At 31.7% G+C, this 14194-nt stretch overlaps 1 protein-coding gene across 2 annotated transcripts; it reads right to left on the bottom strand.

The window, feature by feature from the left end:
* Positions 1-4471: 4471 nt before the first annotated feature.
* Positions 4472-12069, bottom strand: LOC115724904 (ADP-ribosylation factor GTPase-activating protein AGD5). 2 transcript variants are annotated; one of them, XM_030654276.2, is made up of 12 exons: positions 11807-12030; positions 11009-11079; positions 10665-10723; positions 10388-10478; positions 8896-8950; positions 8715-8805; positions 8290-8524; positions 6543-6774; positions 6264-6436; positions 5482-5709; positions 5340-5398; positions 4472-4883 (listed from the first exon to the last, which is right to left on the bottom strand). In XM_030654276.2, the coding sequence occupies exons 4-12, from the start codon at positions 10433-10435 to the stop codon at positions 4724-4726; spliced, it is 1281 nt and encodes a 426-aa protein (XP_030510136.1). In that variant the 5' UTR covers positions 10436-10478; positions 10665-10723; positions 11009-11079; positions 11807-12030; the 3' UTR covers positions 4472-4723. The 2 variants fall into 2 exon arrangements, with proteins under 2 accessions (XP_030510136.1, XP_030510135.1); XM_030654275.2 differs by lacking the exon at positions 11009-11079 and having other exon boundaries at positions 11807-12069.
* Positions 12070-14194: the final 2125 nt, after the last annotated feature.

Genomic DNA, 14194 nt, shown 5'->3' with positions numbered 1-14194 from the left:
TGAAGCCCGAAAAATATCGGACATGATCGATGAAAAACCAATCATACTTGCAACAAATATATCTGCAAAACCATTCAAAGGTAATTACTGCAATTATATATATATTTATACTACAGAAAAATTACAGGCACAACATGTGAAATAGATTTATATATATAATTATTAATAATTAATTATAAAATATGTAACTGAAAAATTTATAAAAATAAAAAAATTATTTATACAGTATAAAAACAATAAAGAAATATAAATTTTCAAAATAATTTTTAGGACTATTAATGTAACTATATATTATATCAAAGACTTCTATATATATTCAATGAAATTTTTAAATATACATTAATAATTAGTTATACACTAATAACAGTAATTCATATAGAAGTTGGTGTTTTGGTAGATTTTATAGATAATAATTTATTCATTCATTGTTTTAATTTTATATAAGGCTTAACTTTGTCAACGACAAAAATGACTAACATCATAATCAATCCGCGACTACAACAAGCAACAACAATGAAAAAATGGTAAATTCTCAAATAAAATAAATTCATTATGTTATCAAATAAACAACTAATAAAAAATTACAACATATAATTAATTATAACAATATATTATTATAACATTTCTCAGGGCAGACAAGAATAAATTAAAAATAAAAAATATAATTGCAAAAAGTTGTACATATCCATCAACCTCTTCATCATCAGTTGGAATTAGAGAAATTGTGAAGATCGGAAATATCCAATATTTAATGACAGCTTTACAACCAACAGAGGTAAAATTTACTTTCTATATATTAATAATTATATCTAAAAATATTACTAACTATTTTATATAATCTAATTATTTAGATTGCAAAATTCTGGATACAAGGAAAAGTTGTTATTACAAATTTATCACAATCATTCTACTACATGTCATGTCCTGGATGTAACAAAGGAGCTCAAAAAAACTACAATGAAAGATTTCTTTGTTTATGTGGATATGAATCAACAGCTACACCACGGTACCTATCTCATATAATAAATATAAATATCAAACATATATTTAAAATAGAATATTAATATATATATAAATTGTACTATATTTACAGTGCAAGAATATATGGTCAAATAAATGACGATACTGGAAGCGTATCTGTAATTATGTTTGGTCATGAAGCAGAACAAGTTTTGGGTTGTTATGCAACAAAAATAATAGAATATTCTGAAGAGGTATAGTTTCAATTTACACATATTTATTTCTTTATATACTAAAAAAAAAAAAAAAACTAATACCAACTTTTATAATTTATTTCTCAGGAAAAGAATAAACATATTGAAAATGTTATAAACGAATTGACAACTAAGTATTGGATACTACAAATTTATGCTGACCAAGAGAAGATGAAGACTCAAAGATACAAAAATTTCAATGTATACTCAATTGAAGAAGCAAAACAAGAAGAAGTTGCTAATTCTTCATCTTAAATTATAAATAACATAAAACTAATATTTAAGGAATTAGATATTTAATGTAATATTTTAAAATATTTAAACATATTATGTAAAAAAAATAGAACTTTAAAATTTATGAATATGTAAAATAATATAATAAGTAAGTATATAATGAAACATAATAAGTAGTTCTGATTATATTTAATAAAAGTTCATTGTCAAAAAAAAAATGAAACATAATAAGTAAGTATATAATGAAACACAACGTGCTTTGCACGTAGTTGCCGCCTAGTATATATATATATATATATTATATATATATGAAAACACACAATTGGCTCTCTAACAACAAAGTTAATTTATTTTACTTTTTCATACATTAACAAAAACTCTGTACAAGATAGATCACCAACCCGTATCTCTACTTAGTTGCTCATCAAATAATTCTTTCCTATATCAACTATTCTCACTTTCATTGACCTTCCATTGGATCTTTCAATAGGAATTTGATCATCCTTCACGCTTCAAGTTCTGTAGTAACTTCAGCAGAAGCCCACGTAAATATTAGTTCCTGAAGTGCTTTTTCACCTAAAACCTGGACACAAATATGAATCGGGAATCATCCACTTGTACGTATAATCTAAAAAAGACACAAAGAATAACAGTGGCCTTTCTAGAGGGACATTGAGCATGAGTTATTATATTAAATGCATACTAAAAAACAAATTTAACAAAGAGTGTGTTTGGATTAAAGCAAGCGATTCAATAAAGACAAAAATTAAAGCGTTGGTCTAAGAACACAAGATTAAAAAATTAAAATCAAAATCAAAATCTCTAAACTGAAAAATATAAATCTCAACATCTGAATCGGAAAAAGATTAAAAAATTAAGCTTACCACAAGAGCTATACTTGATTGCTACCAACAAAGAATGACCACTATGTAATTTGTTTGCTTTCGAATGGGAGAACCTACCATTATTTGAGTATTCTTTTATGTTTATATGTTTATGTTATAAGTTATAAATAAAAATAAAAAAAAAAATAATGAAAGTTCTATAATAGTTTGAAATTAGCAGCAAGAAAAGCCACTGTCACGATAAAAATCAGCTCAATTCCATAATAGTTTGAAGAATGATGTAAAGAACATACATTTTTGCTTGGGCGTTTACGGAGGTTGGGCTAAGTAATGGCAGTGGGGTCATCTCCAATCATAGATCACTAATATTTTTCAAGCGAAACCATTACAGAAAAAGAAAATTTAATATTAAAAGCTCCAAACTGAGAAATGTAAATCGCGACATCTGAATTGGAAAAGAAAAGTGAAGCTTACCATAAGAGAATTAGAAAAGAGGGGTATTTGAGAGGGTAGAGGCATTTCACAGAGGAACTGAAGTTGGGTTTAGGAGATCGCAAATCTGAAATTGAAGAGGAAGATAAATCTGTTTCTACAGAGACAACAGACACAACCAACTTGTCCCATCCTTTGGGAACCTGAAGCCACAAAAGTAATCAAACAATTCAGTATCCCCATTGATCTAATTACAACTGGTTGATTTAGAACAATACTCAATTTTTATATTTTCCTCATAACCAATAATATCGGTCAAAATCCCCCAATACAAATTACCTTTCCAGATTGAAGAATTGCATCAGACCAAATGGCGGTGAGCGAAAGAAAACAGAGTTCAGAATCGAATCCCTTTCTCTGAAAAGTGAAAATATCCATTCCAATATATTCTTCATGAACAACCTCCATTGTAAGCGTCGCTGATAAATTGTTTTTCAACTTCGTTTCTGACTTTGAGTTTGACCTTGATTAAAGTTTGTATCATTTGCATCTAATTCGCAACAAAGAGCACAACGATTGACCTTGAAATTAAAATTAAATGTAACAAAATTAAATGTAATTACAATGGCGATTGATTTCCTAGATAAAGAACCAAATCGTTCTGAAGTGAGGGTGAGTGAGCTTTTTTCCATAATGAGAATGAAGAACCAATACAAGCCAACCAAACACTACGAACCTTAAACCCCTTTTTTTACTTTTGGTATATATCGACTGATCCTTAAAAATTAAATATGTATATAAATACAAGAATTTGTAACAATAACCCAATAACCCAATAAACTTAATGACATACCATGAGATTTTGAGACGTTCTGGAAGAGGCCATTGTTGTTCGAGTGAATCGACTGGGATTCTGAGACGTTCTAGAAGAGGCCATTGTTGTTCGAGTGGCTTCATGGGCATCCACCAATGAATTGGATTACAATTTCGGGTGTGTTATTAGGGCTTACAATCGATTGGGAGTGTGTGGTGGCGTAGAATAGAGAAAGCTCGAATCTATCGCAGTTATTGATCTTACGTACACGATTGCGTTTGATAATTAAATATTAATGGGATTTGTTTTATTTTTATTTTATTATTTTATTATATACAAATAATATTTTATTATTTTATTAAATATAAATAAAAAATTACCCATAAATTTCTTATAAACTAAAAATTCAGTTATATAGCACAATAAATATAAAAATATTTCTTGAAATACCTCAAAAACTTTATATTGATTGAAAATAACAGTGGTGGTCACATGGAGATCCATAATCAGTAGCAGACCTTGAAGCTCGCCAGCAGTAGGATTGTTACTTTATCTTACAGGCATACAGAGCCATAACCTGATTACCAAAATTTGAATGCTTGACAATCACTAAACAATATAACTTGAATCCTTCGTATATTTTATTTCAAATTCGTTACAATGTTTAATATTTGCTAAATTTGATATTCTTTTTATAGGAAAATTTGACACAAACTTTCAAAACACCACTAAAGTAATACTTTTTTAAATGAGCTAAAATTAGAAGTGCTCCAACACTAATATATTAAACTAGTTTTAAGTGTAGAATGTTATCCACATGGTTGTTAAAGAAAAAAAAAATCTCAGAGAGCGCAATCACTACGCATTAGTGGGCATTAATTTTAGATGGAAGATTATCTCTTATCCACAAATCAATTTTGAAGGGAAAGGAGTTCAAAACAAATAGTAATTGGTCTTATTAATTCAGAAAAACCTACTCGTACAAATGATGAAATCAACCAAATATGAAAATGCCAAAAACTGGCACTGCCTCTACAAATAGTTTACAATACCAGTGACAGTAAAAATGTGAAGAAAAAGACAGTAACAACCAAAGAGAAAGAAAATAAATGCTATCTTTCTGTAACTCGACTATTTCTGTATAGGTAAGCCAATCCCTGCATTTTCGCCTCCCAAAAGCCTAATCATTGTTTAGAGAAGAAACCTTGTGTTAATGACGAAAAATCATAATCTTTCCCGGTTTGTGTTGAAGATGCAGATGATATTGGTGATGGTGATTGAGTTTTGCTAGCTCCAGCACTTGCTGCACCATTAACTGGGGTAGCTTGTCCCATAGCATAAAAACTACCAAGCAGAAATGGAAGAGCAAAGATTATCAATGTGAAAGATGAATCGAGCACTAATAGACATCTGTTATGAGTCTTACAGATGACATGTGACGCAAGGCAAATATTACTTTTCTTGGGAAAAATTGCATTTATTAATTAATCAAGCCCACGGCTACGTACATCATCATGTTAGCAGATGAAATCAAAAGAATTATGCATAATTTATTGATGTCTTTAGGAAGCATAAAGACTTCAGTATTCACTTGGTTTGTTTGTAAAAATAAGTAATTAGGGAAAGAAAATTATTATTGGAATTAATAATAAAAGGGGTTGTCTTAAAAGATGACAAACAAAGATAATTATCAGGAAGGGTTTTATTTAAAACAGAAATATAATAATTTTCAGGAAGAGTCCAACAAATTCAGAATACAATGCAACAGAAACTCTTATAGGGCAAGGATTTAAAACATACCTGGACGTTGCATATGGAACAGAGCTCCCAACTAAATGTGACTGTCCCAAGTTCACTGCCTGACTCAAGAGAAAGAAGCAAAATGTGAGATTCACAAGAACAATCAATTGAATCGCCATTTAAGGATTACTGTTCAATCTACCTGTGTAACTTTCTGTTCACCTAGCCCAGGCATTGGAAGCATCATTCCAGGAATTTGGTAGCCCATATTGGGCCAACTTTGAATGGGTACATTGGTACCATTTGGCAATGGTTGTGTGTTGGCAGGAAATTTGGGGTCACCTTTAGCAGCAGCCATTAGAAGTGACTGCTGCTGAGCCAGCATTGCAAGTTGCTGTTGATGCATAGCAAATGGCGAGACCATATTTGACTATTTTTCCAACGAAAACATTAAAAATTACCATATTATCAAGAATTTATTAGTTAAGTAACAGATAATATGTTAGGAGCTAAATAAACTCTCACACAAAAACAGAGACAATACAAAGAACCTGGTGGTATTAAGAGACCACCCCTCTCCCTAGGAGAAACAGCTCTAATCCAAATTCATAGAATACTCTTTGAATCCCTCTTGCACTATTTTATTTCTTTTAAAAAAAAACCTCAATATTTCTACAAAGACTCGTACACCTACACTCATTAATGACAAAATATAACTCACTTTTTCACACTCCCCACTACTTAATTTATTTCTAATTATTTGACTCTTCGGTGCCTAACAGATAACTTCAAGGAGTAGTGCAATCATGAAAAGATTTTTGCAAAACTTATTAACTTGGTGCGAAATGGAAACAAAAATTTGACTTGGAAAGAAATAACAGAACCGATTGTTTAAACAGGCAAAACATTTTTTAATCAACAAATCATCAAACAAGTAATTTCTTTAGAAAAACAATATAATTTAAAGTTATAATTATCACAAACCTTCTCGAAAAGACTCATGATGTCATTTTTCACGTCTTTGGGTTTCTCAGAAACAGGTGTTAATACAGGTGTATCTTTAAATAGATCCTCAAATCCTGAGTTGGCCTTGTTATTGCTCTCAACTGGTTTTTGTTGTGCAATTTTCTCTGCTGTTGATGGTTCTTGAGCAGCAGCTACATGCATAGTAAGTTATAAATAACATTTCTTAATCAATGTAATAAAAAACAAATCTATACTACAACTTGCATGGTCCAGGACATCGGAGCAACGCAGACATACATTGGAAACCTGCCCAAGCATTATCATCAGTTGATGCTGTTTCTGGGCCATTTTCGTTTGGACCATCCATAGATAGCATGTTGAAAAGGTCAGTAGCATAATCAACTTTTGGAGTGACAATAGGAAGAGGGGTGGCGGCGGGAGTACTATTAGGAGCCTGCTTTGTTGGTTCAGGCTGTCGTACAGCTGGTTCTACTTTTTGAACATCTTGTGCTTTTGGGACGGGAGTGACCTGATCAGATAATGATACAAAGTTGAAGTTCCATGAACAGTTCTAAACGCCAATAAAAGGTAAAAAAGAAAATAAGACAATCTTTCAAAAAAAGAAATATGCCGTCTTCATCGTGTATACCCTTGCTTGTACTCCAAAGTAGAATACCCAATATGAAATACTTAAGGGACGTTTGGTATGCATAAATTTGGAGATAAAAATGTGAACACTTTTTGTGTTCGGTACAAGGTTTGAATTTTTCCAACCCCGGAAAGTGAACTCCAAGGGTTTAACTTGAATGGGAAACACTCTAAAATATTATTATTATCTTTTTATATTAGAAAATCTCAAACCAATAGTTTCTTGGTTAAATGACTTTATATTATCTTATAAGTACAAATAATACATATTTATATTAGATATAAAACTACAAAATGATGATAAATGTCTATTTGTCGAAAGAACTAAGTTGTTTTTCAGTAGTAAAGCCTTTTAATATAAATAGTTTAGTTTAAAAATAAGAGTTGCACTTTCATTTAAAATCAGGGTATTGTAATATTTTTTTTAAAAAAAGTTCTATTTTGTTCTAGTATTTAACAAAAACAATTTTTTATTTTTAATTTTGCTGCAAATTTATTTCATGAGTAAGGTTGCTTATAAATTAAAAATATATGAATTTGGTAACTTTTTAAAATGTCAATCAAATTATATAATACTATTTTGATCAAATATATTATTATATTAATTATAGGAAAGTTGTATACTTTTTGTCCCTACCAGTAGGAGCGTCTCTATTTTTTATGCACTTAAAGAGATTATTATTCATTTTCTTTTCTTTTTTATTGCATATAACGGTGGACATTACAATTATAACAGATATTTCACAAGTTTTCAATTTTTTTTTTTTAAAAAAAATACTTTATAGTGTTGAAAACACTCAAATATTTAATTGTACGTGTGCCTATCTTCACGTGCAATTGGCTATTTTAAATTCTACTTTCGGCATCATTAATTATTCAGAATTTTCTAAAAACTAGTACAATGTCTACTATAACTATAATGTAGATCTATCATATAAAAAAATAAGTTATAATTTTTCTAAATAACGATAATGGATATGCCCCTACAGGTAGGAACAATAACACTACTGCTATAGTTGTTCCAATTATTTATATGGAAATATTAAAAATTAATAGATTCCAATACACAACCAAACACATAAATTAATATTAAAATCCTAGTACACAACCAACTATTAGAAGATTACCCTCTTCAACTTTCAACAATGAAAACAACGAATTCCTCGTCCTCAACAGTATCTTAATCCTTTTTTAGATTACTTCTCTCTACCCTCCCAATAGTAATCCTTTTTTTAAGAAAATAAATTTTTTTTACTACAGCTACCTTGCTTTTAAGTTGACACTAGATAAGTGAAACTAACAATCCCTACATCCTACATAAATAGTCAGCATAAAGTTCTTCAACATCAGAAGGAAAAATGCAACAGGAATTGGGTTAAAAAGAGATGCAACTCACTTGTTCAGGTCCTCTAGGAGGAACAGGAACGCTCACTCTTGTCCCTGGAGCATTTTCTTTTCTAGTGGGCGGTTGAATGTTCTTCCTCTCGTCAGATAATCTTTCAGAACTGCTTGTATATCGATGACCAACTCTCTCCGAAGGTTTTGGCCAATGCATTGTAGCCTTTTCTTCTTGTTCTCTAGAAGGTGATTTTGGCTTTCCATCTCTGGCAACCCATCTTTTTTCTTCATACCTATGAGAGTTGACCATATTTAACACAAGAGGTTATAACACTATAATAACAATGCACAGACAGAAAACCTACATCAATGAACATAGAAAAGTAAATTTACATCAACATCACAACAGATAAATTTGACATTAGAACCAAATTAATTAAAAATAAAATGAAACTGCATCCCAGTTGACTATTGGAGGCATACTTTGCACGTATAAAGTTCTCAATCCCCACTCTATCATAATTTGGAGGTAGCTCTGCTTCCCAGAAAGAATTTGCCTTCTCATTCCCCATTGCTGCATGAAACACAGAATATTGTTCTCAACCATAAGAGAATATTACAAAGTTAAACTAAAAGAGAATTTCGACAAAACAAGTGTTCTTACATTGGATAAATGCAACCTGTTCTGGAAGCCATGTGTCCAGTGTTGCAGACCGCACCTGCAGCATAAGCCAACAGAAGTTATAATGACCTGAATTACAAATAAATTAACAGAATCTATTCAACTAATAGTTTGGATATCAATAATACTGCTTCAATGAAAAGAATGTGGCAGGCATATTCTTAAGCTGATATTACTTCATGAATAGAAAAACAAGAGTTTACATTGTTTGTAAAGTTCCACAGCAGAAAAGGAGTGAGTAATAGTTAAAAATAGCTTCCGAGATCATTTGCCATAAACTGACCAAATTCGCTAATGAATACAGCAGTATAGCTTTGTATGCTCAACCAAAAAAGGGAGCGAGTAGAATTCCATATATCAGAAGGAAAAGAAAACATCAAATTAAGTCAACCACTTGATTTTGGTTTGGAATTGTTACAAATTTAAGAAAGTTTGCAGTGGGTGGGTGGGTGGGTGGTTGAAATTTTGGGGTTTTTTTTTTTTAATGACATTGGGGGAGGGGGATTCGAACTTGGAAACTCCTCTTTGTGAGGAGAAGTGTGGAACCACTAGGCTATGCCTATGACCACAGAAATTTTGGGTAGTTAATTTAGTCAATGGCTGGGTTTAGGAAAGTACAATAGTTTAGGAAACTTTTGATTACATGAGAATCTGATATGTTTGGAAATGTTTGAAAGAATGAACTGCAAGGGAATGATAGTGTGTTATGTAGGTTGCTTCTTATTTGAATTGAGCTACAGCTCTAGGGAGAGAACAGGCTATCGGATTCCCTGTGTAAGGTAGGTTGCTTTTTATATGAATGCCCTGTGGTACCCTTCACCTATGATAGGAGGGGAACTAGACCAAGTGGACAAGGGTAAGTGTGTCTACTAGGCTGTATGCTGTTGAGGGGTGTTTTTGGTGTTGTCATTGTGGGGTGCTATAGAGCTCGTTTGTAGTAGAGTGGGTATGCTAGATTTGAGAGATATCTTAGCATTGCATGAGAGACCCAGGCTCTCTCTTTAACCTGTTGAAATTGTGACCCAATTTCCGTAGCATTAAGACAGCTCATCTCTTCTTCTCCATCAATTTACTATTTCATTGAATTACTTAAACTACTGCTCTGTTCTATAATGTTCTTGCTGATTTGTTAGTGACTGAAGCAGAATCGTATCAAACATTATATTTCTCTCAATAATAAAACTTGAAAGTGGTGCCTGGGGTATATCACTTGTAAGCTGAATCATGTCCAAGTTATCCTAACAACAATATTGCTTAGAAATTGATAACAATTATGGCTTGTATTCCAAACAAAGGCACACATGATACAATTTAACTTTCTTATATTATATCCAAAAAAAATTTTATCTGCAGTGCCAATCTTATCATAGTTTGCTGAACATCATATAAAATGTTTCAGTCAAAGTAGAAACAACCACAGAGTTGATGCAGATGTCCACACACACACACACAAAAAAAAAAAACAATACTTCACCTTCGATATGTGTACCCCAAGGCTCCTGTGGATCCCAGAACACTGCATACATATAAAGATGCCCAAATTCACACTAGCCCATCTTGGACCCCTGAAAAGCAATGAAAGTATAAAGACATCAATTTAAGCTTATACAGTGTGTGTCACCTAGTAAATTTATTTATTTTATGGTGACATACTATAAGACGTGAATTGATATTAAAGAATTTAGTCTATATCCAAAATATATTTTAGTATACAAAACAATTATCAAATTCTTCAAGTATCCAATACATACTTAGCTTTGCAGTCGGCACATTCCCTATTCTCTGGCAATTTAAGCAGCCCTTCCAATACCTGCACATAATTGAAGCAAAAGGACTAAGAAACTGATGAACAAAGCTGAGTAAAACAATAATGCTACAAAATAAAACTGATTCAGAAACCATGAAGCTTATTACGCGAAACTGATCAGAGTAAATCAAGTAGTAACTGACAAAATCCATAGTGAACAATATCGAGTGAAGCAGCAAAAGCACAGGCTAAATACCCCTTTCGCTAATATCTTACAACTATATAAAATGGAAAGAATCAATTTATGATTTTGTGTAAGTATTGGTTGGAGTAAATATAAATGTGTACGTAAACATGTATTGCTCCATTTAGCACGTGAAGCCACTGCTTCTTCCAATTCACCCAGTCGTGGAAGTGATCTGTCAGGGGAGAGAAGTGGTTATTTTGCTAGTGATGTCTCCATATCCTCCGTAGACTAAGCACAAAATTCTAACCTCATACAATCACACCAATTCTAAATTGAAATAACCATTTATCTGTTTACCAAGAAATCCATACAAATGGATGGATCGTTTAGATTAAGAATTCATCCTGGTTCATACAGCAACCCACACAGTCAGGTGGAAGTTCACCCAAAAACATTATTGCAGGCCAAAAAACATCATGTTCTCTTTTTATGAGAAAAAACCATACTTAAGGGTTTGAGATATGGAATGTTTGGCCATAATAAATATGCACCTGGGGTTAGCTTAAATTTTGATCACTCAGCGTTTTGAAACCTGAGATTACTATGATGGGTTAACAACTTAGAAACCAAATAAAGGACTAATTCAAGTTCATGGAATAATCACCAAGCAGGCAGCATATAATAATACCATATATAAACATATCCATAAATATTGGGAAAAAAAATCTACAAGCAAACACAACTTAGATCAAAACCCACCAAATCAAACAAATCAATGCTCCATCTAATTGCACAAATCAAAAGAGCCCAATTCCGTTCAAACAATTAAAAGAGAAAAAAATTCATCAAATCTAACATGCGACGATCGAGGATCCAAACCAATAAAGATCGAAAAATTCAGCATTATTAGCAGCAGCAGAATAGGACAAAAGGGAAATGAAAAAAAAAAAAAACAGAACCTTTCTGTGCCTGGCGTTAAGCTCCTTGGTGACGTTGGCCTTCTCGTTCATGGTGACCGAACCAGTAAGATTAGGGGAGAGAGAGAGGGGAACTCGATGGGGAAGAAGCCCTCTCTCAAACGAAGAAGGTCAATTTAGTCTTTTCAAACCAGTTCCTTTCTCCTATTTCCTCCCTCCTCTCTCTCTCTGATTAATATGTAACCAATTAAGAAATTGCAGACCGACTTGTTCATGACCTTTATTAATTTATTTAAAGTTAAATTTCTATTATTTTTTTCAACGAAGTAAATTAGTTTTGTTAAAATAATAAGGCTAATTAAGAATATTTTTGCCAAAATTAAAATTTTTTAAAAATTCTCTTTAAATTATTGAGATTATTATATTTAAAATTTTTTGTTTAATTTCATTCAATAAATCATACTCGACTTTAATATCTATCAAATCTAAATCATCCCTTAAACTTTCATCATGTTAGAATCTTTTTACTAAAACTAAACAAAAATTCTTAAATTCAGACAGACGATTTTGGTACATATGAAAGTTGTCAAATAATAATAATTGATTTTTTTTATTATTATTGATGGAGTACATTTTTTTTTTTCTAAAAAAATATATTTATCTGTATTATTTTAATAGTTTGTGTTGTTCGTCTACATTTATTCGTTGCACGCGTGAGATGAGCTAAATAGAACTTAGGTGTGGACAGGTCCATGTGAAAATTGTGACATCTCCATTAATTTTTTTTTATAGGAGACACAACTCCATTAAGTATTTATTTATTTAAGGCACTCATCATATTGAAAGTAAATTATTTTTGTATCAAACAATATATATTTCTTTAAAACGGTATTAAATAATATATATATATTAAATGAAATAGCAACTTTATTAAATTAGCATTCTCAATACTAAAGAGTCTAAAGTTCATGAGATAATATTATGTTAGCTAAGAGCCTTCTTCGAGACAAGGCCAATCTCCCAAAGCAATTCAAATGCCAATTTCATTTATGATAATTCCCAGTAATTATAATTATTTCTTTATATATTCTCCTAATTTTGATTCACTCTAATAGAAATTAGTTACAAGTATCTCACTCTCTCTTAGTGACCAAGCTTCAACACATACTCCTTCAGCTAGCCGGGTTTCGTACGTCCACGCCGATTTCGAGCCGCTCCTTCCCTTGTTTTTTTGAGTGAAGCTTCTTCTCCAGTTTTTGACTTGCACTTTTCTGCAAGTAGCCCTTCAGCAGCTGCTAAGTTCTCCTCCTGCTGGGCCAAGCTTTTCCTTTGTTCATGAGCTGCCTCTAAGTTAAGTTGTATTGGGCCTATTAATTGGACTTCACTAACATATTATGCCCAAAAATACTACGACGAGATAAATACCGAGCATGCCTAGCGACATAGTGGGAAACTCATTAATAATCAAACCAAAGATATAAGATATTTGTTGACTACAATGAATAGCTTGAACAACGAGCATACTATCAGTCTCCATCTCTACACCTTTCCATTGTTTGTTTTTAATCCAACTTAGAGTTTATTTGATACTCGTGGCTTCAACAACTTCAACTAGGTAAAGACTTCCATAGTACTCATCCTTAATGTGTATAGGTCTACCGAGAGTGTCACGAGCCACAACCCCAAAGCCATAAGAGTTTTTCTTCTCGAACAAGGCGGCATTGACATTGATCTTGATATTATCCATGGCCGGTTTAGTCCAAAACTCAGTTTGATCATCTATGTTTCCAAGAAACAAAGATGATAAGAAAGATTTATCTCGAGCTTCTTTAAAGATCAAAAGTTGTAGTTGTTGATACAAGAACCTCGTTCACAATGGAAGACTTCTGTTTCCATACTTTTTTATTTGGGATATTGACATAAATATGGTAATAAGAAACCTGGTTTACTTAAATATGTAAGTAAACTTAATAGGACAAAATATGGTATTTAAAATAAATAAAAAAAATTAACATATATGGGATATGTCATTTATATTACCATAAAAAATGTTAAAATTCTCTTCATATTTTTTTTTTTAAAAAATGAAACTACAGTGATTGCCGGAGTTGTCGCTGGTGCCAGAAAAGTCACCGGAGTTTATTGTTGGTGCTAGAAAAGTCGTCGGAGTTGCTCACAATTCCTACAGGATAGCAAATGTCAGGTCTAGTGTATAACATTGCATGCATTAGACTTCCAACTGCTGAAGCATAAGCAACCCTTCTCTGTTGGGTTTTATGCCCTAAATAAAACTTATTTCAATATAATCAGATTTACTTATTAATAAAGATCAGAAATAACATTTTATGTTGCATGGTTCACATGATTTATTTCATGATTATATATATAATGTATGAATTCCATTTAAGTTTAGAACATATGAATTTGTTA

Source organism: Cannabis sativa, chromosome 6 (genome assembly GCF_029168945.1).
Source record: "Cannabis sativa cultivar Pink pepper isolate KNU-18-1 chromosome 6, ASM2916894v1, whole genome shotgun sequence".
Lineage (NCBI taxonomy): Eukaryota > Viridiplantae > Streptophyta > Magnoliopsida > Rosales > Cannabaceae > Cannabis > Cannabis sativa.
The sequence above is the reverse complement of the archived record's forward strand: the minus strand, read 5'-3'. Positions and strand labels throughout refer to the sequence as shown.

Excerpts from the sequence above, each read along its gene's own strand:
- LOC115724904 (XM_030654275.2), bottom strand. The coding sequence starts at position 11,857 with ATGAACGAGAAGGCCAACGTCACCAAGGAGCTTAACGCCAGGCACAGA. Across the intron at positions 10,479-10,664 it reads TGTGCCGACTGCAAAGCTAA|GGGTCCAAGATGGGCTAGTG; the intron begins GTATGTATTGGA and ends ATTGCTTTTCAG. Across the intron at positions 6,437-6,542 it reads TGCTTGGGCAGGTTTCCAAT|CTGCTGCTCAAGAACCATCA; the intron begins GTATGTCTGCGT and ends CTATGCATGTAG.